A 27,072-nucleotide genomic window follows, 5' to 3' on the forward strand; every position below is an offset into this window, starting at 1 on the left:
TAGACTAGCTAGAATAGACTAGAAACGTCTGCTCTCAGTTTATGGGAGTCTCAAATGTCTGAATGAGTACAGGGAAGGGAAGAATACTATGGTAAAAGCTCTATAGTAATAGCCAATATACAGATGTGCTATTTCTTGGACTATGACATCGCAAACATTTTAGAAAAAGGGACATCAATATTGGCCAAAATGTTTGACATTCAATAAATTGCAGGCAGTCTGCCTTCTAAAGTATTCTCCTGAAGGTCCTATAACCCACCGAACAAATTAGTTTCACTGACATCTAGGAATGTTCAGTGTGCTCATGAAATATTGACTGCCAAAAGGTCAGCCATCTTGTTCTTATCAAAACATAAAAGTTGTCATTGTCCTTTGTTTTCGTATAATCTGATGTTGTGGGACTCTGGGTATATAAGTTCTTGTTTTCCAAAACGTATCCTATCATTGAAAGTAATCTGTTGCCTATTCAGTCAACCTATTGGCCTGATTTTATTTACTATGTTTTTTTTTCCTCCATATATTGATAACTCTAGAATCAGATGAACAATAAACTTCATACTTTCATATTAGATGCTTCAAATTATATAAACACCATGTAGAATGTCTGCTGAAATGACATAGTAAAGATACCTTGATGGTGGCAGTAAAATCTTCTTTTTACAGTTACTGTAGGGCAGGATAGGCATTGCCAAAATGACCGTTGACATTCTAGCATGCTTGCTAGCTTAGCTATTACTGATGTCCTTGAATAACCCAAAAATTCATTTGCCATGTATCAGTACTGAATACATTATTTTCTGACATCTTGGGTGCATGTGACCTGAAAAGTCTCGATTGGTCCTTTTAAAGTAGAGTAATATGCAGTGGATGGTGAAATTCTCAAGATTATCATTTTACCATCTCGTTGCCATGAATGCCATAGCTCTATCAGCAATGTGAGGACAAAAGTTTTCTTCCAGCTATATTTACAAAATTGAGAATGTTCTTTTAAGCTGGTATGTTCACCCTCTGTCCATCTTTTCTTTTGTTTTGTGCGATGTTTCCTCATTAAATTTTCAAATTGATTGTAATTCGGACCTATTCAGTGACAGGCTACAGGATGCCAAAATTTGTAACCAATTTTCGGATTCATTTTCTGGCAGGCTGTTACGTCAATGCAAATTAATAAGACCCAGGGCCTTGTCCCTCACAGCGAACTGGAATATTCTCTTACAAAAAGATGCATTCTAATAGACTCCTTTTGTTTTTATAGTAGCCTTTTATAGCTTGAAAAATTGTGATTCCTTTTAAATTTGAAGTTTCTGGAATGCCTTGCAAGCAGACAGCGATCACTCTCTCAGGGAAAAGGAAAATTTGGGATATAAATGGAGCCAGCAGATTGGCAGATGTGGGCTTTCTCCGTCAGGTTTCGTGGACTGTAGGCAATGACATTCTTAGCACATACCCAAGCAGTTGTGAGTTGTTGAGGAAAGAATTGCTGTCGATATAGTTTTAATTTATGATATCATTCTCCAGTGGAAAACATTAATAAGTAAGCTCAACATCCTGTGTATTTGTGTGTACGTTTTGTTTTTCTGTTCTGAGATACTTTGCTAGAGAAAAAGAATGAAGTCACCAACCGTGATAAAGCGAGACGAAGCAAGGACAAAGTGAGGACAACAAAGCGAGTCCAAGAAAGCAACTTACATTTGGTGTATTCGAGACGGACAAAATTTGTCTGTTACAATTAGCAACCGTAAGCATTTGCTGTGTTACCATAGTAATGAGGCGGACATCTTTTTGACTGTTGGAATACAATCTACTAAATAGGAGAAATATTGTGGTGGGAGCGTCCAGTTCTAGATGAACGTTCCCTCAGTGAGGCCATGTCATTGGAATGAACTAAGTTTATCCAAAGAGGGTATTGGGAAGACTAACAAGCTATAATCAGCTAGTAATCTGCTAAAATAGTCACAGGATAGTGTGGATTCATGTTGTGGTTTGGCAGCAGATGTTACTTCTCATCATATCCCATTTTGTTAGCCTTTTCGCTCTTGAATATCAGTAAATTTACATACAAGTATAATATACTGTATACAAGTATAATATAGCTTATCCAAGGATATATACTAGTTGTCATGGAATACTGCCCTCTATGGTGAGATTAAACTATATTGGAAATATCCAAGCTTTATTTTAAGAGGGCAGACAATGCCTAGTACTAATAATATTCCTCCTAGTATATAGTATCAGCCTATAATAAAAATTTCTTTTATTAATCTTCAAGTTTTGTGGGAGTTGCCATGGAAACTTACGTTAAACCACAACTCTTTAACAGATTTTGTTAATATTCTGCATGAGGGATCTCTTTGTTAGAAACTGAGAAAGAGTCACCAAAAGTCCACATGTACCTCTGAGAGTATTAAACTCTCTGTTTTTTGTGGCATTGTTTCCTGAATAGGTGGTGCCAGACATCTGAAAATATTGGGCATAAAGTAATACTTTTATGATGCCATTCATTTCTTGGTAAAGTTTTCAAAGTGTCAAAATCTTTCATTGATCAAATTATATTGGAGTTGTGAAAAAGAAAGAGAAAACTCTTAGAAGACATCAGGAAATGATTTATACTTTTGATATTAAAGTCCAGAGACTTTCAGAGAAAAATGACATCACCTCCTTGTTTATACAATGCCCAGACACTTAATAAGCTGTGAAACATCAACAAACAGGGGGAGGTTTTCTGACATTTGGTTTCTATTTTGCTCCATTTGCAGTTGATAAGGATTGCCATTAAAAAGTACCCCCCATTTACCTCTCTCATAACTTCTTAGATATGGTTTTTTTGTTCCCCTATGAACCCTTTAACCCATTAGAAGGTAAAAGTCAAGACAAAGGAAGTTGATTATTACCCCAAGGGAACGTTGTTAGTATCAGTCAGTCTTGATGAAAGGAAGGATATAAAGCAGACTAGACAAATGTATTCCAGTTAGGTGGTATTCTAAGAAGATAGATCTATGGGTCCCACCTGCTCCGGGTACAGCGGTCTCATGTACATATGTAACCATCTCCATGTATTTCTAACGGTCCTATTAATGTGAACAAAATACCTTCGACATGACTAGAACGATTTAATGTCTTCATTGAAAGAGGATCAAGGGAAAGAAAGCAGTTGATATTTATGGTCTGTCTTGTAAAAAGGATAACCTGAATACAGAACCCATCGCTGATAAAGGTAGCTGGTAAAAATTCCGTTCAGTGTCAGCTTGGATAAGGATGGCACGACATTACTCTCTCGTTAAAGATTTGAAGAGGCAGATTCAAACGTGTTTAGCCAATAAATACCTTTTGGCGTACCAAACGAAACTCTCAGGTCCTAGTCGTAGGAGCGCCATTACTTCGCAATTATCGCTGAAGGACGGCTACTAATCAACGACTTCCAGGTGATTAATATAGGTAGGGTAATTGAGTTAGACTCAGCGTAGTCGATGCCACAGGGAAGAGGGGGGAAAAACATTCTGTTTGGCGGAAGATATACAAACCAAAGTCAGGCAAAGCCCTTCGAGTCTGTTTCGCACAGTACATCGGAATACAGACAGATTTATTTCATTCTCAGGAAAACCCACTTGGAGAGGAAGTTAGCTTAAGCGCTTCATCCCACGGAAACCTCCGAAAGCTCTAGTCAATTGTAACCGACATCCTACCTTTGTCATTTTGCAAACATCCTGTTAAACTGGCGCGGACGCCGACAGTTAAGGAAAAAGCAAAAGTTGTCGGAACAACCAGCAGGGGAACTTACTCGATTTTCATCTGGGTGATACAGATACGAGAACTCACTCTGGGACTAAAACCTTATTGTTGTTGTTTTTGATTGGGTGGAGTGATTCCTGTATGTGTGTGTTGTGAATGGGACAAAACTGTGATCTAGCAGTTACCGGTTTAAATCACACACGTTTGTAGCTTGTTTCGATGTATTTTCTTCCTCATCACAGGGAGTTTTTGTTGAGAGATTGTTTTTAGCAGTATTTATCATCTTCTATCAAACGTGCTGTACTTTTGGAAATAACTACTTCACATGGTATCAGTTGCAGTGACTGTTTTCATTGGTTCGGCTTACAAGTATATACCTCATAGAGTAGTACGCAGGTCTCTATTGCTGCTACGAATGAACATACCGTACTAGTCAGGTGAATCGGAACTTGACTTTGGGAATTTAGATTTTGACTGGTAACCAGGACGACAACTTCTGATTCACTTAAAATTGTGGAAGAAAAGAGGAGTATTTAGTTAACTCTGAGATAAATCATAGTCTGTTTAATGATACAGCAGAAGTGAGGGGGGTCGGTTTTAATTAAAGCAGTAGGATGCCTCAACAATTGTTCAACGGTGCTTCTATGACAGATCCAGGAAAACCCAAAAGTGGTAAACATGTCAGATTCAAGGTGAGCTAAATATTCTTGTACATGTATTGTCAGGCTTTAATGCTAGCCATTCTTGCCACAGTCCTTTACTCATTAAGAAATCAAAGTCAGAATTGTTCTCTCACCCCACCCCTCCCCTCCCCCCACCCTTTCCCTTCTTGTCTGCATTCTTAGACTTTAATCTCCATTTCTAGACTGTTATTAAAACTTTTTATGTCCAGAATTGAAGAAACCTTTGGACGTTCTCAATATACTGAGGGGATGAAACTAAAAGTAACAGTGGTCTTTTTTGGCCCCTTCCCATCCTCCCACTTCCCTGCCCCATCTTATCCCCCCCCCCCCCCTCTGCTCATCTTAAGATTAGACCTTTTACGATAACGTTTGAAAACTTTTTATGGTCATGCTGGAAATCGCTTTTGAGTATCGTTGATGGATATAATAGATGACCTTTCTTTAATTTCCCACACATACAGCATTAAACCAGGGTCTTATATTACACCAGGTTTTGGGTACTGTTTACTTTTGCCTTGTTATCCCTCCATTGTAACCCTATTGAAGACCACTCTAGCCCTTCATTTCACCACTCCACATTCACAATATTGAGAATTTGATGAGCTATTGACTTGAATCGGTGGAGGTGTCAACAAATTGATTGGATTGTACAATGCTTAAAGGTGACTCAAGCAACACCATAGTGTAATATATCACCATGCTTGACTATATTTGTAAATAAATACTAAACTTGGTGCAGGACCACCAGTGCACCCTTCAACCTCCAGACCACAATTGAGATATCTAGCAGATACAATATAGTATTATACAACAGTACACTGGTTTCAAGCTACAGTACAGTGAATAGGAGGAGTTCCGTTACTTGGTTTTCTAGTTTATTGTCTTCTAGTTTTATTTTTGGACCCTTTTTTGGCAACTTTTATCGCTGTTATTCAAACAAGAGTTTTACCTGGATATTGTTTGCTCTGTTTGGTTAATCACCCCTGCTGGAATTGCAATCCAGGGAGGAGTGTCAAATAGTGCATCTGAAATATTGGATACTATTAGCAATAACATATTTAGGCTCTGTTACACTCTGGGATACTATTTCATCATTATTAATGTGCTTCATTGTGTTCTCCTGTTGATGTGTTTGACAGTTTAATTGCAGCCTACTTTACCATGAAAGCAATAAATGTTAAACTGTCCATATCGTTATCTTGTGGAACCGTGGGGAACGAAACTTAATAATAATAACATTCTACCAGGGGAAACAACTAAACCAGCTCTGCTGGATCGTACCCCCTTAAACTTCGTTGGCCCAAGCAAAGAGAAACGTTAATTTGCATATTCATAATGAGCGGTTGCTCACCATGGCTTGTTGTCTACCGTTCTGTTTAAATGGTGATTGTCCCTTGGAATGGGAATCAGACGAGGAAACGGGTTTGGGTAAGGTTTATCTGTCCAGAGGAGGTCCTCTTCCGAGTAGCGGGTTTCTGACCTGGTTCAAGGTACGTGCAACTCCATACAAAGTAACACTCTGGTCACTTGGTCAGGGCTACTCCCTCGAATTCAGGTCTAGAGGAAGATTTGACAATTTGCCAGTAGATAGAAAACTTTTAGATAAGGCGCTTGCATTTACTGCCAGTAGATATTAAGAACAATTGTACTTTTCTAGTCAATAAATAGACATGATTTCTGTTCCTAATAATAAGCCTAGTCAGTATTACAGTTCATTATCACTGTTGTTATTAGTTTGCTCTTATAAGCTTGCACAGTATTGAACTTGGTTATTGCCAGTACTTAGATTTTTTTTAAGTTACTTGGAATGTTTTTAGCAAGTGGCTTCTAGGCCTGGAATCAAGTGTCAAACAGTGTAAGATGTGGTGCACTGGAAAAGAAATAGGGAAAGAAAACACATTTTGGTTGTTGTTTATATCACTGTCAGAAACGAACATTAAGTAGGCCAAGTTTATCATTCGTAATTTTGCTCAAGATTTAGATCAGGTATCACTGTCAGAAACGAACATTAAGTAGGCCAAGTTTATCATTCGTAATTTTGCTCAAGATTTAGATCAGGTGAGTGATATTTAAGTCTGAATACTATTGCAAGGTTGGGGGGGGGGGGTAGCTGGACTGCTGGTTTTGTCGGGAAGGAAGGGCAGTTGGCTTAGCTTGGTAATAAAATGCATTCCTTGGGGGGGGGGGGGGCTGCAACATTTCACATTTTGAGGCCAAACTCATTTTGCATTGTCAGAATTACCAGATTTTTAATAAATCAAAAGAGGTTACTTGTTGCATACCAATCTTCTCAAAACTGAAAATAAATTGACTTTTAAATGAACAAAATCATTCTTGTTACTTATACAACGTATATGTGTAACTGTATTCATCTGGACCAAGTCATACATATTCAACCATTTTATTAGGTCCTTCATTGTGACTGAAAGATCTTGAAGATCCTTACAAAGCCCTTCCATATTGGTTCAAAGCTCATACCCATATTTAAAATCGCTCAGAATTTGGCCCCAAACTGTAAAATTGTGATCAAGTCACTGCTACTCTGTTTAATAGTGTAATGTTTTTGTTGTTTCTATTATTGGCATGACAAGTTGCATCATGCCTTTTGCCAGCTTGAAGAAGTAAAATTTAAAAAAAACACATTTCTATCTTGGTGAGGTACATGATTGTTCCTTTATTGATTTAGTATGATACCACCAACTTGTGACAGATTAAATTGTAAAGGTTGCTTTTCTTGACAAAACATCAGAAAGTTAATTCAAGGTCAGGTTGGTTGGGTTAAGCCCGACAGCTAATTCCCAGAAAATTTTATTTTTGAAACTGTTTGTAATCAGAAAGGTCTTTTCTGATCTTGAAAACTTCAGGATAAATAATTGCAAGTGTCACAGTTTTGGTGAAATGTTTGGACAGACTGTAATATCCAACTGTGGACTGAGAGTGTCTTTATTTTGCTAGCTGTGAAGTAGTTGTATCTTCCTGTAAGGCTACTTCCAGGTTGTAATTATCTTTGATCTACCTACCAGAGAAATACTTCTGTAAATTCAGAGAGAGAGAGTTCTAAAAGATCACCCAAAGGAATTGTGGTCAGAATCACATTTGTGTTAAAGCAGCTTTTTTGAATTCGGACGGCAATTCGTCCAAACCCTCGCCTGGTATATTACTCAAAATAAGATTAAAAATTGATCACACTTAGGCACTCATCTAGATTTTCCCACCAAATGAAGGTTCGTTAGTAGTAGGTGATTATAGATCTTGATTCAGTCCTCGACATTTTGGTCGTCCGGAAGATTTTTCATATTAGTATAGCCAACACAGTTAAAAGAAACTACATGGCAAAATTTCCAAAAATTAGATTTCCACTGCAAATTTTCAAGTGAAACTTGGCTAGTCAAGCTTATGAGCTCTTTGATGTGAGGTTTTAGTGTTCTACATTTAAAAGGATGTGATCAAAATGACCTCAAGTAGCTGCTTTTTAAAGTTAGTGTACATATACTTACTATGCATACATAACATTATTTGTCAATTATTAAAATGAATTCCAGGGTAAATTTAGGTCCACTGGTACATGACAAAACCATTTTTTATTTCTAATGGGTCATGCCCTCTCTTCCAAGCAATTTCAAATTTTCTCATGATAAAAAGGTTTGTAATTTGTGGTAAAAATAGCAGATGGAGTCAATTTCGATTAGGGTAGTATTTCTCATCAATTGTTCTAGTTCATAGATTTTACAGTTGAAGTTTATGGGAAGGTTAATATATCTGCTTCAGAACAGACTAAAATATTAAATTTTGTTTTACTTTTGGACAATGTAAATGAAATGTTGGATTATGGATGTGAGTGTTATGTAGGTGCTATATACTCTTGTTGTTAGTAATGGAAACTGCTGGTTTTGTCTATTAGATGAAGGAGGGTATTGAGCTAATGGTCGATACGACCATTAGCTCAGTACAGCTGTTAGGATCTATCAACGACCAGTTCAGTGATCGGTCTGATAGTGGTAAAACATGTACATGGTGTGACCAATATTATGTTGCAATTATTTATTTTGGTTTTCTGAACACCTCTAGTCTATGAATGCGAAATTTTATAAACTTTAAGCGGTCAAATGCAAAATGTATTAAATTTTACTGGTCATGTGACCTGTAGTACGCAAGCCTATGAATATGCAACAGATATCCTTAACCTAGTATATATTTTTATTCATTTGATACCTCGACGTTTTGAATGCCTGGCATACCGAAGGAAATTGAAATAAAAATATAACAGAGGCTTTTCTTGTCCGATCACAAGGCGATCTATGACGGATGGTAGATCACTGTGCGTGGAACAGTTTAATGGAGAGTGCTGTCCGTCCTCTCAGTAGGACTAACTAGACAGGAATTTTAAAAGCCTTCACCCGTTCTACCATAGCAGCTTAACTGGGAATTCTTGATATAAATCCAACAAAAGATTGGTAGGGAAATTCTGTTAACGATGTAATACTTCTCGTATGTGTCGAACCGGAGGCAGAATAATTTTGGTGTGGACTTATTAATGGTTAATATGCGTCGATATTGGTTTGGCAGTTTATAACAGTGGTCGGTCGACTGAATAAAAACTGTGCCTACTCTGGCAGAACGAAGGAGGAATTTTGTTTACCCTGCAGTAAATTTATAGCCTGAAAGTTGTTCCTTTTTAATTTGACAAGATTTTGGAAATTGTATTTCTTCCTTTAACAATGAAAACTGGAAAGTGTGGAATTGGTGGTTTTCTCATTTTGGAAGTAACCTTTATCCTTCAAGATGTTTTGAAGAGATTTGAAAAGGTACGGTTTCATAGGACTAGCTGATATGCTGGACGTAGTATACGATGGAATTGTACTTGAAATGTAAACATCCATATTATTTCTGAAAGCAACATTGATATTTCAAAAGGAATTGTAAAAGTCGTAACAATAACATATATCAGTTCGTTAGTTTTGATGAGTTATAGGTTCGACTTGGAATTTGGTATTTGTTGGTGATTTATAGAGTAAAACACTGATATGGAATAGACTTTGGCCACATAAGTTAAGCATCACATAAAATCCTTTATTGAAACTTTTAGAGCAAATTTTCAGAATTGTTGCACAGACTTGTCTTTAATTTATGCCAATAAAAGAATTGACTAGCTTGCAAGCTAGTGAAGTTTGTCTTGATCATTGAATATTTAATAGCAAAATCTGTACAAAGAGCAAAAACTGCCTGAGGGGTCCATGTGTATTCGTTATTATTGTTATTATTATTGGTGTAAAGTGTGTACTTGATTAAGTTACTCTCTAAAATTACCAATCATAAATGTAATAAACATACTTTTTGTACAGGCTTGAGTTTGTGTTGAATTTATGGGCCCAATCATCATCAAATCTTACTGTAAAGATTAGATGAAATACCTAAGTCAATTTTGCTGGTAATAAAGATGGCAAGTAAATGTAATATACAAATTACTCATATACATTTTTATGTTCTGTGCAGAAGCAGTCTTTGTGTGTGTGTATGTGTGCTAGTGATAACTGCTGGTTATTTTGAATGTGCTCCTTCGTAAGTGGACAAGAAAGTTGTCTACAAATGATACCAGTGTGATGTTTCTTTGACCTTTGCAAAAACGATTCTCAAAGGGAAGAGAGCTTTTGGAAATATACTGTAGCTAGACAGGAGCAAGATTCATATATGTTTATTCCCACATTACACAATGATGTGGCAGTATTTGCCAACATTTACAGTGTAAGATATCTCAGCATAAAAACCATTTAACAGCAATGGGTCCCTTTCAGTAATTTTAGTTTAAATGTGTTTTTAAGGAAGAAATAATCTCACTTGTTCCTAACATGAACTTATAATTTGTCCTAACAGTAATACACAATTGCTGGAAACAGGTTTCCAAGCAGCTTATTTACCTAAATGACCACATATTGTAGTTACCTGCATAGAACTACAAAACAGTAATGTTAACATTTATAACATAATCACACTCTTGCTCTTAAATGTATCATATTTTACATGACCACTTTAATGGAGGTTATGTTTATTTGTAGTGTGTAACCCTTAGGAACATTTAACCCCTCCCTAAAGGGTTATCAATTTCTTGTGAAAAAAAGAAATTAAGTACCTCGTTCTCATAATAGGATTAAGAGGGAAGATTTCGGCATTAGTTTATGTTTCAAGAGAAGCATAACCAAGACTTCAAGCAGAAAGCACACTCAATCTTCTTATCTACAATTTTCATGGTCTCCTTTCCTTTGTTGCTATGCCGATCTTCGAGTGGAGGAAGTAATATTCATGTGCTAATGCATCTCGTCTTAAATGGGCAATTTAAACCATCCAATCATTCGTTACAATATTAACCATAAAGTTTGGAAATTTGTCAGACAAAAAAAAAAACGCCCGATTCAACGTTCCAGTTGTTCTCACGCTTCAAGACAGATACGACCCACATACTGTACGTACCCACACAAGACAGAATGAATATATATATTTATTTTAATGTTCCTTCGGCGGAAAAAGCAGTCATCTAACGAAGATATGAATATTTCCCCCGAGGAGAGTAGAATGTACTTTCAGCAGTCAGGGAGGTTTATTAAGTCATGCGAGTCTCATTTAAAATTGACTGTTATGGATCACCAGTAGTTTAACCAATAAAGAACCGCATTATGTTTGATCCACCCCCCCCTCCTCCCCCCAATGGTACCATTAAATATTCAAATGAATAACAACATCGGTTTATCTTTTCGGATGTGTGGGCTATGCCATAAGCCAGATGGTATGAAAGTCAGTTGGCAATGTCATAGAATGGTATCATCTTTTCTATTGTATGTTGCCTTTGTCTTATTTTAAATTTGGGAGGGGGGGAGATTATTTTTGGGATGGGGGGGATTGATTGGGGGAGATAACTTGAATGCTCTCTGTATTTATTATTTTGCAACTAATGACAGGCAAAACAACATTTGTTCTTCCATGTACGAAAGATGATTCATAAGTTTTTTTCTTGCTGGTCTTTTTGAACTGGCGATTTAAATCCCAAGGTTTAATGATTAACATTTGTAGCCTCTCTTAGTGCCTGTGACCATGTCTCGGGCTGTAATTAAATAAAAATGAAAAGTAATCTCTCTGACAGCCCCCGTTTTGTCTTGACGACTAAACTCTGTTCCACCGATACACAGCTGTTTACGGGGAGAACAGATTGCAAATCTCAGGACATAATTAAGTCTTTAATTAAAGTAAGAGCATAAAAAAAAAGCATGAAACCTAAAAGTACTATTAAAACTCCTCCTCGGGTCACGTTTGGGAGGGTAATTTATGATCGTTTAACGAGTAAATGTGCTACCGGTCCAGCAGACACGCAGACGTGATGTTGTAGTACTAGGGAAGCGCTTATTCTAGTCAGATGTGTATTTCAACAAGGTGTGTTCAGTCATACTGTTTACATGTGTGTGTGTACATGTACAGTATAGGGAAGAGGAAAGCAGCAAGGTTATATCGTACTCACAAGTAAAGGTAAAACGAACATTCAAAATTGTTGTCGTTAATTTAAAACGTTCTTCAGTTTATATAGTTTCAATTAATTTGTATTTAGTTGGGAAAGGTTTTTTTTTTTTTAGTTGAAATGACTAGCAGGAAGGGGTGTTGTATTTATTTACTCTTTTTTTTTTAATACAAGTTGATTGTTTAATGTGTTCCATTGATGGTGTGGATAAGTGCAACATAACTGTGTCAAACTTGTTAAGTTTGGAATTTAATTTTTTTTACCATGCTGAAAGTTTGACGCGTTTTCATGGATGTATTTTGGATGAAAATTCCCAACCACTCTGTTACTCCGTTACCGATTCTGAGTGAGTGAGTGGATCTCTGTACCAGCGTGTTGTGTATTTGAATCAGACAAACAAATCTCTCTTTCATCGAGATCAGATTTCTATATTTGTATCAGTATCTTGTTGAAGCCCGTAAGCCACAGCATATGATGGTATACCCTCATGCATTTTAATTACCTTATTGCCGTAAATAAACCTAGTACATTCAATGGTGCAGTGTTACCAAAGGTGAGAGCTAAAATTATCTACACAGTCTGTGCATGTTTTGGCTATTAAGAGAAACTGGGACTTTTTTTTCAACTTGCTTCCTTTGCAACGTGAAATGAGCATACATGTACGTTTACAATAGCTAGTATTGTAAAACTTAAAATTGCATTGTCTTAAACATTGGCATTACATTACATTCTTTCTTCCGTGGTTTTTGTTTCTGTCTGTTAAACGCTCTGCTTAAGATCTGCCCACGAGTCATTTATTCTTTCATAATAAGTGTTTCTTTTCCTTCAACATTCGGTACTCTCCTATTTCATATTTGCTTCTTTGCCTTATCTTTGAATTTAATGAAGTTTGATTTTGTTTTCAGAAACTAGAAGCAACGTTTATTGGACTGTAATTTTCAGCAAAACTCTTACCATGTTCGTTTTTATTTTCCTCCTTTGCAGGATCTTCAAGCTGAGATAGAAGCACACCAGAGCATCTTCACTGCGTTGAACGAGGCGGGTTCCAAGGCGCCATCCAACGAGGAGCAAGAGAATGACGCAGAGACCTTACAAGTCCAGTTAGAGACCATGAATGAAAGATGGAGCAAACTTCAGGGACAGTCAGCAGAGATAAGGTTAGTCATCTTCTGTTCACTTATCTGGAGAAAAAACAATTATTTTAAAAGTTTTTCAAATCTTCAACAATGAATGGTTTGTATCATTGTAGATTAACAACAAACATTCTACAGTATATGTTACTTGCTGGGCTGTTGCCAGGTGCCTCCATTAAATATAATCAGACTTGCACATTTATGTCAGCTGTATCGTCATGATGTCAAATTCTCCTTCCCCTCGACACCTTCCCCTCCCCCCTCAGTAAATGTTCATTCTGTAACTTCTATGGTTCCTACATCTGTCATCTTGCAGTTAATGTTGTGTAGGCACAGTGATTCAGTGATTCAGTGTTTAACTGCATTCTGTCAGATTCGGTACAGGAACACTACACATGATTCCCCCACCAAATATCTCTTTCTTTCCTTCAGAGCCCCCGACACCTGTGGGGGGGGGCAGGTGGAGCATGACCCCCACCCCACTAATAACTTTCACAGCAATGATTTTCATGCTAGCATGTTGATGCCATAGGCAGCAGTTTTAACACAACTGAACATTAGGGGTAGGAGTAAGGTAGGGGAGTAGTCAGACCAATGTGATACCTGTGCCGATCCCGGCAATCCCCCATACCGTTGCAAACCCCTGTATCGAATGCATCACCTCGTCTTAATATCGCTAACCCTGTCGATTGATTGATTGATTACTTGATTGATCATTATACATCTTACCTAACCTCGCACCTCCTCTCTGGTCCAATAGGAAAAGGTTGGAGGCCAATGCAGAGGAGTGGGCCGCTCTGGTGGCATCCATTGAGGAACTGCTGACATGGATTGAAGAGAGAGATTTGGAACTTAGCACTAAGCATCCAGTCGGTGAAGATCACATCAAGGTCAAGATGCAGTTGGATGACCATAAGGTAAGGCAGAGGCATCAAGAAGCTGGTCAGTCCATTAATTATGGAACCAGCATACACTATTCTCTATCCCATATTTTCCCAAGGCCCCTGACAGACCCCAGGCCATGGGGGGGGGCTGTTGTGCCTCACAATAAAACATAATTTGCTACTTCTCAATCGGAATGGTTGAAGCAACCATTCTGGGTCTTAGAAAGAAGGGATGGGTGGTGAGAGGGGGTGGGATGGTGAGAGGGGATGCGGTGGTGAGAGGATGTGGAGTGATGAGGGGGTGGGATGGGAGAAGGGGAAGAACATGTCCATTTCTGTAAGCCAAATGGTACCGTACAGTATACATCATTATCTAAGACACCATCTTTCAGAATTAGACATTTTGGTCACCCTCTCTAACCTCTCTCAAAACAATTCATATTTCGTAATTCACTCAAAGAGTGGGTTGAAATTTCTTATTACATTTTCCAGTTGTCAAACGAAAGGCTGTGTTTTATCCCCAGTGTAAGTGACTTCCCACATCTGTTAACCTGCTATGAGTTATATGCTGATATCTTGATGTGTGTGTTTCCTAGTTAGGCTTAACCAACACTTTTAATTAGATATGGCCTTGACACAGTATACTGCAGAGAGCTTATCAGACCATCAACAACTGTTGCTATCAATCACGTAAATGACCTTAGGAGATGGTAATCAGGAAAAGGTCATTTGATATTTGGAGATACACCTCCAGTTTCTCACAAATATTCTTCACTGTTCGGTGTTGACCATTTCAGTGCATCAAAGTTATCTCTCCCACCCCTTCCTTCTGGAGTTGCATTTATGGTTCATATTCCAGAAGATACTCAAGATTGTTTTGTGAACGTATCAAGGAGCCATCTTGTCTCCACTTACTGCTTCGACACCACTAGTCAAATTCACAAGCAAGGAGCCATATTGTCTCCACTTACTGCTCTGATACGCCTAGTTAGATTTACAGACAGCATTTTGCAGAATTTGTTGGCAAGATTTGGTGACACGAGTATCGCTTAAAATAATTGTATTTGGTGAAACTAAGATCCTCTCCAAGATGTGTTCACCAAGTGAACATTAATTAATGAGTAATTAATAATCCTATTCCATCCTAAACATTTCTCCCCCAACCACTTTCATTTATCAGTATTAAGAAACGGCAAGAGGTGAATCAGCAATTTTGAACAAATAATTTTTTTGCATTTGCGAACTGTTTTTGAAAGTTATTTAATCAAGATGATTAAATAAATGCATTGCCATGGCAGTTAAGTAAACATAATACCAAACTCAAAACAAAGAATCAGCTTCAAATTAAAGAAAGGGTGTCGCCTGAACTTTCATTGGTACAATCATGTAAGCAAATTTTCTATATCATGAACAGATTCATGAAAAGAAAATGAAAAAAAACTGGCAAAAATAGCCTTGAATTTCATGAAAGTAGTGTACTTTTCAGAAAGGGTAATAAGCAAGATTTTGCTTGGAAAATTCAATGAGAATTAAGTTATGCTCTAGACAGTAGAGGAGACAGGTGCTAGATTATTTGTCCTTAGGGATACAATGTCAGATGAGGGTGGCAATAAAGCATTGAAATGTGACTGGTACCTGAGAAGGAAAATATAATTTGACAAGAATATCCTCAAGATGATAAAGAGAAAGTTGTTTGTATATTTAATTCAGATAAGGAAAAATAGGTATTCAAGTTGAGAGTTATTACAATTGTTCATCAAGTTTTGTATTTCTAAGAAACCCATGGTTAAACTTCAATACCTCTCTTCCTCACTTGTAATTCCCCGATATGTTTCATTAAAATTGACCAAGGGTTCGGCTTTTTCCGTACGTTATTCTGTTTTATTTTGTAGCATGAAGATATGATATTGAAAAAGAGTTCATATAGTCTAGGAAAATGTATGATTTGTGGTGAGTTGTTTAATAGAAAGAGAAAAGGGAGCACATTATTTCATAATGTTTCTAATTTTCTGACATTTGCTAGAAATTTAAAGACGATCTCAATCAGAAGAAACCATTGGTGGATAAAACACTCCAGACCGGCAAGCTGTATGTGTATGACCAGCCAGAGTCTATCGCAGTCAGCAAGGGTAAGATCCATTTCCTACCTTCCACACCCCTTCCCCACCCCAAACAAAAAATGAGGAAAACTGGAGGTAAACCTTGCCTGTTTCTGTTAGGTAAAAGTTCAGAACTGATTGTACTGTCACTAAAGACACCATGAAGCAGATGTTAAGTACGAGTACAAAAGCATGTGTATGAGTACAAGTAGAATTCTCCTTGATATGAGTACAAGTAAAATTCTCCTTCGTACGAGTACAACAGCATGTGTATGAGTACAAGTAGAATTTTCATTGGTTTGAGTACAAGTAGAATTCTCCTTGGTATGAGTACAACAGCATGTGTATGAGAACAAGTAGAATTCTCCTTGGTATGAGTACAACAGCATGTGTATGAGTACAAGTAGAATTTTCCTTGGTATACAAGTAGAATTCTCCTTGGTATGAGTACAAGTAGAATTCTCCTTGGTATGAGTACAACAGCATGTGTATGAATACAAGTAGAATTCTCCTTGGTATGAGTACAACAGCATGTGTATGAGTACAAGTAGAATTTTCCTTGGTATACAAGTAGAATTCTCCTTGGTATGAGTACAAGTAGAATTCTCCTTGGTATGAGTACAACAGCATGTGTATGAGTACAGTAGAATTTTCCTTGGTATACAAGTAGAATTCTCCTTGGTATGAGTACAAGTAGAATTCTCCTTGGTATGAGTACAACAGCATGTGTATGAGTACAAGTAGAATTCTCCTTGGTATGAGTACAACAGCATGTGTATGAGTACAAGTAGAATTCTCCTTGGTATACAAGTAGAATTCTCCTTGGTATGAGTACAATTAGAATTCTCCAAGGTATGAGTACAAGTAGAATTCTACTAGGTAAAAGCATGAGTACAAGGCTGTAAGCACCAGTAACAGTACTTAATCCTGTAAGTATCTGTACTAGATTTCAGAACTGTTCAAAGTATGAGTATATAAATATCCATGAGGGCAAGTAGAGTACAAATTATCTATGCTAGAAGATGAGTACAAGTAAGTAGTACTCGCAACAAGTCTGTTGAGAAGGTGTGACATGAAAGTACCGTAAAGGGCGTTAACTAGGATAAAGAACAATTGTCCCAACTGGGCTGCTACCCAATAATAGCCTAAATTTACACATAATAAAAGTACTCTATTATTGTTAGATATGTCAAGTTGCTATTACATACCTCGAAGTGGTTGCATATCCATGTTCAAGTTTTCTAAATATTTCTATCTCTGTTTAAAGTGGGTGAAGATAACACCGAGCAGCTCGCTGCAGATGCAGCTAAGAAGATGGTGGAAACTCTGAGAGAAAAAGAATCCAAGTTGGAAGAGAAGTGGAACGGTTTGAACAACAGATCACAAGAATGGCAGAAGAAATTGGAATTTGTCCATCCGGTAAGATTACACCTTGTTTTATTGCTCATCATAGATATTTATCCTACTTTTGAAGATCTTTCCATTCTCCTAGAATGATATCGCTCGATTCTCACTTTTTGTTTTCTCCGAGTCCCCTCTCTTTACCCCCATATTTCATTGTGATAGACCAAAATGGTCACTGCTGGCAATACCTTAACACCTCTGCAGGCTATGCTGCATTAAATCCTTAGAATGCAATTTCTTACTGCCTGATCTCCATCCCTCTATGTCAGGACAATATTTTCAAAACTTCCAGTAGTTTCATGCTAAACAGATTTGGGGCAATCAATATCAGTGGATGTTTCAATCAGCCATTATCTTTGGTGCCCAATGTTATCAAACTAAGAGAGTTTACTCAAAATAATTGTTAATACAAATAATTGGATCTAGGACAGGACTAGCTTTCAGCCCCTAATGTGCTTTAACCATTGAGCTGCTACTGTTACATCCCCCCCCCCCCTCCTCAGTAACTACTGATACATTTGTTTTCAGTTTAAAATTCACCCTGTCTCTTTAACATTGTATGTACATGTTAGAAGCATGGTGGAAACATTTAAAAGTTTACTAATTAATTACTAGTTAAATATATGAAGTGAAAAATGGAGTAGTACGCTAACTAATTCAAGTTTTGATGGGATTTTTACATTATTACAAGATTTATTGAAATCAAACTTGAAAACTACTCTGATGAATTAGTTAATGAAATACCAGGTCTTTGCTTGCATGTACGAGAGATATATAGATGACATGCTTGCTGTGTGATATAATATGAGATATTTTTGTGGTCATATTTGACAGAAAATGCTTGCATTCCATCAAGTTCTGGATGCACTGTCTTCCAAAATCACGGATGCAGAAGCACTGAGGGCCAGATGGCCGGCAGTGGGTGAACTTATTGTACAGAGTCTACCGCACAACACAGACGAACTAAAGGTAATTGATAGGACTCGATAACAGGAAAGCCTCAATTATATGCCAGGATTCATTGTTACATGGAAGAAATAAATAGTCTACAGGAAGCATCTCATGATATGACCTGTTGTGACCTTGTGCTGGTGTGTGACTGTATAGCACCTTGTACGTAACATGACTTAGTCGTGTTTGTAAGAAAGTGACCTGTTTGCTTTGTTACAATGTTTCAAAAATTTCTGTGGAAATGTCTTGAAAAGTTAATAATTGGATCTGTTCAAAAACTAATACCAGTATTGAACCAAAGTCTACAACACTCTCACAGCATATTTATGATGTTTGCATAGTGGTACTAGATTAATACTCTCTTGACCATACGGCTCCATCAAAATGCGTGCTACCCCGCATCCCTCCCACCCACTCTGCCACCCAACCATCCTTATTAATTTTTTACTGGTACAACCCAAAATAGAAAGTTAGTATGTCTTTCCTAGAAGTGTTCGCAGGGAGCCCTTTGACCTTGTGGGTCTCAATCCACTGCATATTTAACATGGCAGTGAGGACTACCTAATCTTATTAGCATGTATTTAAGGTACTAGGCACGCATAATTGTCAGTAATTATTTATGCAGAGTTCCAGCTTGTGCTTTATAGATCTAGTGAGAAGTGGAATAAGATTTGAAAGTTTTTTGAATGAATACAACTCCATCCTCATGTAACTATTAAATGCTTCATATTGAAAACACACCATGCAAGTTTATTGGTTATCAGTATTCCTATGGAATGTCTATATAATGACCAAAATAGATCAGCAATACTCAAACTTTCAGAGCATTCTTGCTTACTGTGATATATGTACATTTTATAACTAATCCTCCCTCACTCAATACTTTGAGTAATAATTGTAGATGGAGCTTCTCAAAAAATTTAACTGCAGTCAATTTTCTGCGATGCTGCTTAAACTTCAGATGCAATACAGATGACCTTTTAAGACTATATTGTTGGATAAGTTTCATTTTTTTCCCCCTTTTATCCTCCAAAATTTCTCTTTTGAACCTGTTCCTTTGTTTTAATTCCAGAGCTTCCAACAGAAATTAACCCCACTCCATAACGATGTGGATCAACTGGCCTCGCATGTAGACCAGTTGTCCAATGTCAACGTGGTGCTAAGTGCAGCTTCCATCGAAAAGTACAATGACCTCAAGCAGAGGCTCAAGAATCTTGGTGCGTCCGCCGAGACCAGGTCCAGTCAGCTCCAAGAGGCAAATAGAGACTTTGGTCCACAATCTCAACACTTCCTCAGAGGTATGTGGTACTTTTCTTGGGGGGGGGGGGGGGGAGTGGGGATGGTTTACATTATAAAGTATAGGGATAGTTAATTTTTTGCGGTGGAGGATGGGGGAGGGGAGGCTTGGAGAGCTTGGAGACCTCCAAAGGTAGTCTGGGCCCAGGCTAATGCATTCTTCAGAAAATGACCTACCACTTTTCCCTCATAAAAATGGGGATCTCATGGGTGTTAGGTTCTTTTCTCAAAATTTTGTGGCATTTTGAAAAGTGGATTGACAGCTTCCCCACATTTTTTTTTTAGGGTAGGGGTGTGGGGAGTCTAAAAATGTCCATTTGATATATCTTGTGGAATCTTTAGTCATGTTTGTGTAAGTCTTAGCTATCCTTTTATGACAATTTTGCTCTTTTACTCTGATAAATTTGAGAACTCCCATCACAAAGATCCTTCCCCTGCCCCCAAATATAGTCAGTATATTAAAACCCTGTATAAGCCTATTATGTCTGAACAAATTTCTATCCGCCACTTCTTCTATCCGTATACAGCCTCAGTTCAACCTCCTTGGGAGCGAGCGGTTGCATCTAACAAAGTGCCGTTTTTCATCAAGTAAGTCTTTGTGGAATTCCTCCATTTAAAATATAATCAGGATTCATGGAACTGTCAACAATTCGATTTGGTCTTCACCTCCAGTCTTATTCCGCCATGAATTTAACGGAGACAGAAGCCCCACTTTCCACTTGAAGACACGTTCTAGACGTGGCCCCCCAAATTGTTTATCGACCCTTTTCCTGAGGGAGAACAGTTGGCAGGGGTGGAGGCCAACTTATAATCTTGTTGTGTTACCTCTGAAGAGGCTATGATCTTTATACATAGGGAACTGTTGCTTAAAGCAACCCTGCGCGTTGGCAACGTGTCAAAAATAAAATCTAATGCAGCTGCAGAATCCTCTGCCACAAGGCTGAATCAGTTATCGAGCATATAGAAATTAACACTTCAGACCAGAATTACTTACCTATTGTGTGATATTGCAGAGCACAATGAATACTATGTCCTATTGCAACCTGGCTGAATTGAAGCTGCAGCCCCCCTCAGCAACCAAAAGTTTCACAGTGCCTAGATTTTGCATAATATTTGCTACTCATATTAAATAAGAAAGCAGTTTCTGACATGAAAAAGTAAGAATGAAGGAAAATTGCAAATACTGGAAAATTTGACTTTTTTTTTTTAATCTATGTTAGAAACATTACTATTTGAAAGGTGTCTGTATGGACAGCAAAAAGTTTTCAAGATACTTTGGAATCATTAACTACTGTTACTTAACATTCACTTAGTGAAGAAAAGCTAGTAAGGTTTTTCAGTTTGAGTAGTACTTTGTAGGTTTGATAAAATGGTCAGAAAATTTGTGATCGAAAAGCTTACACAGGTTTACACAAGTTCAGTTCTGGCTGAATCTTCCTGTTCAGAAATTTGTGTAGGTAATATGTTAGCTGATGCTGATAACTTCTTACTCCGTTGTTACTTCACAGCCATGGGTCAGAGACCACTCACTGGGATCACCCTAGGATGTCCGAGCTCTTCCAGTCTATGGCAGACTTAAACGCCATTAAATTCTCTGCCTACAGGACGGGAATGAAACTTAGGAGACTGCAGAAATGTCTATGCCGTGAGTCTCCACTTCTTATCTTTCAAAATTTAAACTGTTGCCATGGTGATACCAAGGTGCCCTGTCAGCATGGTGAAATGAAAGACTTTCTTTGTACCAAAAAAGATGTTCTTTTCATAACCACATTACAGTTCTTGGGATGGGGAGGGTGGGGGGGAGAGGGGATGGTTACAGACAGAGCTTCCAAATCCATCCAACTTCCCCTATTGGAAACACTTTGTGAACTTTTATATCTTCAGTCCTCCATATTTATATATAAATATTTTTTTATTTTTTTATATATATATATATGTTTTATATTATTTTTTTTTTAATTTTTTTTTTTTTATGTTTTTGTCCTCCATATCTCCAAACAGTATAAAATATCATGCAATAAATACATATTTTTGTGTGCGTCTCTACAGTGGACCTGCTGTCGTTAAATGCGGCGGACGGAATCTTTCAACAGCACGAACTGATCCTGCAGAATAATCGTACCATGGACGTGCCGGAGATGATCAGCTGTCTTTCCACCATCTACGAGACGCTGGCCATGGACCACACCTCTATGGTCAACGTACCACAGAGTGTCGATATGTGCCTAAACTGGCTCCTCAACGTCTATGACACGTGAGTTTTTGTCATATCTTTTGTCATAAATGGGTCGAATTGGGGGGAAGGGCTATCCATCCTCTAAATCACACCCTCCCACCCCATCCTCTCCACCCCCTCCAAATATTTCAGTCTTAAAGGGGTTTTATGATATTAGAGCTTTGCATGTATACTGCAGTGTTATGTCCAGCTTCAGAGCACTCAAATTGTCAGTACGAGAAGTATGAATATCATGTTTCTATCAGATCAAGCTTAGGAACTGTTTGTACTGTCAATACCAGTGCTTTGAGAGCATGATATTGGAGTACAGTTTAGAGAGGTATTAGCATTAGGAAATTGTCCCAACTGGCTGGTGGAATCGAATTTAGCCCTTGGGAAGGAGGGTGATCCTAAGCCCCATACTTTAGTATTGATGTGTGACCGTTGAACAAAATAGAAAACGATTGTCAATGACGTCTTGGGATTTGAAAGAATTGTACAGCTTCTCCGGTATTGTTAATTATTTTAGAGAGAGATAATTGGATATACAAGCAATGAAGTAGGATGGTGTTAACTATCCATGACATATGGAATTATCCACGAGTGAACATGGAGTAGTTTAACTGGGAGTTTGTACTCTGATAGTTTTTCATCATCTCACTATGAAAATGTTGACTAATGGATGATGAATCATAAACTTTCTTATATTTCTCTTTCTCCGACCAGGGTGAGAAGTGGTAGAATCAGAGTACTCTCCTTCAAGATTGCTCTGATTTTGCTCTGTAACGCTCATCTGGAAGACAAATACAGATGTGAGTTGTTCGTTTAAAAAAGCTCAATTTATTCATAATTCTTTCTGGAGTTGATTTAACTACATGAACATTCTAAAGATAAATAATGATTAATAGATGATTTCGTTCGTTAGTCAATCAGGCCATCCATTTATGTTTAGATTGCTACCTTAACTTGATTAGATGTTTATTAATGTATATACACATATACATTTATATCAATTCTTAATGTTTGTCTCACAGACGTAGTCAGATGCGTCGCTGACGAGAATGGATTCATAGACCAAAGAGGTCTGGGCCTACTTCTCCACGACTGTATTCAAATCCCCCGTCAGTTGGGAGAGGTTGCCTCGTTCGGAGGCAGCAACATAGAGCCCAGCGTACGCAGCTGTTTCAACATGGTAAATAAAGGGTTTTCTCAATTCTTAATTGCTTCTTTTCTCTAATTTTAAATTGAGGATGAGCGGTCGTGTAAATCTGTGTAGTGGCATTGTCCAGTGGGCGCATCTGTGTGACTAGATAATAAAATAAAGGGTTTTCTCAATTCTTGCTTCCTTTCTCTAATGTTAACTTAAGGATGAGCGGACGTGTATATCTGTGTAGTGGCATTGTCCAGTGGGCGCATCTGTGTGACTAGATAATAAAATAAAGGGTTTTCTCAATTCTTGCTTCCTTTCTCTAATGTTAACTTAAGGATGAGCGGACGTGTATATCTGTGTAGTGGCATTGTCCAGTGGGCGCATCTGTGTGACGAGATAATAATAATAATAAATTACATTTGTATAGCACTTAATACAGTGTTTCAAAGCACTTTAAAAAGTAGGAAAGTGACAAAGGAAACCAAGGGGGGGAAAAAAGAGACTAGGAATCAAACAGAAATGTGAAAATACAAAGGGAGGGAGAGGCACGAATGTGAAATGGGAGTTTGTTCCAAAGAGAAGGCGCAGCGACAGAAAAGGCACGATCGCCATAACGAGTGCGGGTACGTGGACCAGGAGGTAATTGCAAATGCGCATGATTGGAAGAGGGAAGCCTAACTGTAGTTGACCGACGCAAAGGAGTAAGAAGGTCAGTGATATATTGAGGGGTAAGCCTGTTGATCGCTTTGTAGGTGAGAAGTAGATCTTCCACTTACACCATGATGTACCACGGGATGTAATCATGACATGGGTATACTATCAGGACACAGTACAGTGTGGCAGTGTTGTAGCAAGGAGCAACCTACCTGGCCCCGGTGCAGCAATAGATATGCCCCCCCCCCCCACCTTAAAGAGTGGTCCACATACACTCGAGCCCCAACCAATTTGGGCTTGGGCGATTTTCAGTCCTTGACCCAGGGAGTTGGTACCTGCCACAACAGCCTAGTTATGCACACTGCAGTGTGTGGTACATGATATGTCATACCTGATATGTCATAACATTTCGTGATGTTACCAGAGCAATACAAACGTATAGGCCCCTCTGGATAGTGTAATAGGAAATGTGTCAGTGTTTCTGCCACAAATAGGAAGTCTAAAGTGAAATAAAGTTTTGCAGAAGTCACACATTAGACTTGTACTATTAACTTTCTTTGTGCTTTTTCAGTTTGATCCATTCAATTGTGAGTATTGTGTATTTGCAAAGGTCTCTCTCTCAGTAGAAAGCAATAAATGAAATAAGAAAGTAGTGACAAATATTCTTGAGACTGTATATGAGTCTTTTAATATTGTAATTCTCTATTTGCTCAGTGGTGGTAATGTGCAAAGTTGACTTCCTACAGGCACCAACACATCCAAGATTCCCTGCACAGGTTTTAGATTGTGGTAGGGGGGGGGGGTCTTGGGGTTAGACCCAATGCTCAGTGATGCTGAAATAACTACAGATGGTGGCACCATGTCCACATGATAGCCACTTATGTGAAATTTATTTGGGGACCATACTCCCCTCCCTTGGTCCCGGTCCATTGGTAGTCCTGGCCCTGAAATGTTAACTTTTAAAACCAGTTACTCTTGGGTAGAGCATTCTCCCAGAGCTTAACAAGAGCTTGACATTGTTCTAATATTTCAACAATATGTAACTAATAAATCTGCTACAAGCCAGTTTTGAATCATTTTTTTTTTTTTTGTTCCAGATGGGAAACAAGTCCCACATAGAGCCGGTCCACTTCCTCTCTTGGCTCAAGATGGAACCTCAGTCCATGATTTGGATGCCAGTGCTACACAGGATGGCTGCATCAGAGACGGCTAAACACCAGTCCAAGTGTAACATCTGCAAGGAGTGCCCCATCGTCGGATTGAGATACCGGTGCCTTAAGTGTTTCAACTTCGACCTCTGTCAGGTATGTTGACAAAACAATATACATCGGAAAGATGAAGTTCAGAAAAGGGTTGTTTGGTTAATGGAGTTTAGAATGAATCAAACAGGAACTAAGGTGATGAAACTTCAATAACATGTAAATCAGAGCAAACAGGGAGAGAAACTGCGTTGAGTCCTTCATGTTTCTAATAGAGTTACTTGTCTCTTTTGCTATACATCAGACCAGCGTTTCGATACATCCATAGTGTGTAACCAGTGTAATTGTCAGGAGTCATTGCTATGTCAAAATTAAAAGTTTTAAAAAAAATAGATGGGAGAAAAGCAATAATAAAATTACATCACTGTTTAAACAAATTAGATGCAAATAAGTAAAATTTGTAGTTGTAAAAATAGGAAAATTTTCTCTTCAAAATGTAATCACTCATCTATATTCATATTCTTTTTTTGTATTTTCAGAATTGTTTCTTTGCTGGCAGGAAAGCCAAACATCATAAACTGTCCCACCAAATGCAGGAATACTGCACAGCTGTAAGTATAAATATTCATAAAAAGTAATTAGATATATTTAAAGTTGTTTTATAAACTAGTGTGGGTTTAAATAATATAAATTGAGTTACTTGCATTCTTCGGTTTTTATACATGACTTGTTACATGTGCCATGGTTTCCATTTATACATTGTATCAGTTCTACCATACATTATTATATACTAGTCTGGGCCTAAATATGTAAACTTTCAACAACTTGCATTCTTCGGTTTTAGGCGACTTGTTACGTGTGCCATGGTTTACATTGTTTCAAACGTTGTATATGTTCTACTATATTGGAAAATAGATGTGAAAGAACATTGGAATTAATTATGCTCTTTAGTGCAGAAATTGTATAAGGATGGCCATCAAGTAGATAACTTACAGCATACTGATTACTTCTCAACCAGACATTTTTTTTATATGAGCCATTCCAAAGCAATGATCCTTCGGAAAGTGCTCATCAACCAATTTGAATACTATCTGAAGAAGATGGAGTGAATAATAGAACAGTTTTAAGTTTTAGGGGGCACATATTCCCCATGTCCCCCCTCCCTCCCATTCCTGAATATAATAGTCCCAATGCCCATGTTGGTGTGTGGTATTATTAGAATAGCTAATCGGTTCTTTCAGTAAAATTAATTTCTTCTAACGAATCTCATTTATTTCTTTATTCATTTCATAGACTACTTCTGGTGAAGACGTCAGAGATTTTGCCAAAGTTTTCAAAAATAAGTTTAAATCGAAGAAACACTATCAGAAACATCCTCGAGTGGGATACCTGCCTGTTCAATCAGTACTAGAGGGCGACAATCTGGAATCGTAAGTATCTTCTCTTTCTCCCAAGAAAGCATGAATACCATCGCTGCATCAACAAAACAGTTTAGCTGAAGTATAAAGGTTACTGATTTACACACTCGGACGATTTCACACACTCGATGCTTAGAGGATGCTGATATGTGCTATGTAAATAACTCTTATTGAGTATAAAACCCTGCTGTTTTTTGTGTAGGTCAAAGTTAATTTGAGGTCAGTAGAGGTCAAAGTCTGTAAACCATGTACACAGGATAATGCCAAAAGTTGTTAGAATCACATCTCGGTTGTAGACGTTATTCCTTGCCTAGGACTCTGTTCCCGTACAGCATTTTATCCTGTTTACCTTTTCCTCTCGGTGAATAGAATGTCTTGTATTTGTCGCTTGACATGTTTGTGGTAAAGTCTTTTTGTCAACACTGATTTTAATGACACAGTAAAGTAGCTTCGTAACAAAAGAACATGTCTCAAAAAAATGGTCCCATTTTCTCACTGATTAAGTTAAAGTTAGGGAATCAGGTATTCAAATTCATGTTGAAGGATGGGGTCATATGCATTTAGGGAACTGGTCACAAAGTATCATTAAATTATACTTGCAGACACAAGCCTAATTAACGATATTAATTAATATTATGCCATATTCTCTTCCTTTTTCTGCAGTCCTGCCTCTACCCCACAGCACTTGGCTAACCAAGACACTCATACAAGACTAGAGTTGTATGCACACAGGTATGTTGTTCCTTCAACGAGAATATG

The 27,072-nt window shown here is 37.8% G+C and overlaps 1 protein-coding gene across 6 annotated transcripts in view; it reads left to right on the forward strand.

Moving 5' to 3' along the window:
* Nucleotides 1-27,072, forward strand: part of LOC139963064 (dystrophin-like) — a 75,005-nt gene that overhangs the window by 38,902 nt on the left and 9,031 nt on the right. For all 6 annotated transcript variants that reach the window (XM_071963542.1, XM_071963543.1, XM_071963544.1 and 3 more), the window contains 15 exons: nucleotides 12,895-13,067; nucleotides 13,804-13,960; nucleotides 15,951-16,056; nucleotides 17,294-17,445; nucleotides 18,265-18,399; nucleotides 19,454-19,679; nucleotides 20,205-20,265; nucleotides 21,186-21,322; nucleotides 21,727-21,931; nucleotides 22,619-22,704; nucleotides 22,927-23,084; nucleotides 24,794-25,000; nucleotides 25,435-25,506; nucleotides 26,189-26,325; nucleotides 26,977-27,045. In XM_071963542.1, coding sequence (XP_071819643.1) covers nucleotides 12,895-13,067; nucleotides 13,804-13,960; nucleotides 15,951-16,056; nucleotides 17,294-17,445; nucleotides 18,265-18,399; nucleotides 19,454-19,679; nucleotides 20,205-20,265; nucleotides 21,186-21,322; nucleotides 21,727-21,931; nucleotides 22,619-22,704; nucleotides 22,927-23,084; nucleotides 24,794-25,000; nucleotides 25,435-25,506; nucleotides 26,189-26,325; nucleotides 26,977-27,045 — 2,081 coding nt within the window. The remainder of the gene's footprint in view (nucleotides 1-12,894; nucleotides 13,068-13,803; nucleotides 13,961-15,950; nucleotides 16,057-17,293; nucleotides 17,446-18,264; nucleotides 18,400-19,453; nucleotides 19,680-20,204; nucleotides 20,266-21,185; nucleotides 21,323-21,726; nucleotides 21,932-22,618; nucleotides 22,705-22,926; nucleotides 23,085-24,793; nucleotides 25,001-25,434; nucleotides 25,507-26,188; nucleotides 26,326-26,976; nucleotides 27,046-27,072) is intronic.

This window comes from Apostichopus japonicus, chromosome 21 (assembly GCF_037975245.1).
Source record: "Apostichopus japonicus isolate 1M-3 chromosome 21, ASM3797524v1, whole genome shotgun sequence".
NCBI classification, from domain to species: domain Eukaryota; kingdom Metazoa; phylum Echinodermata; class Holothuroidea; order Aspidochirotida; family Stichopodidae; genus Apostichopus; species Apostichopus japonicus.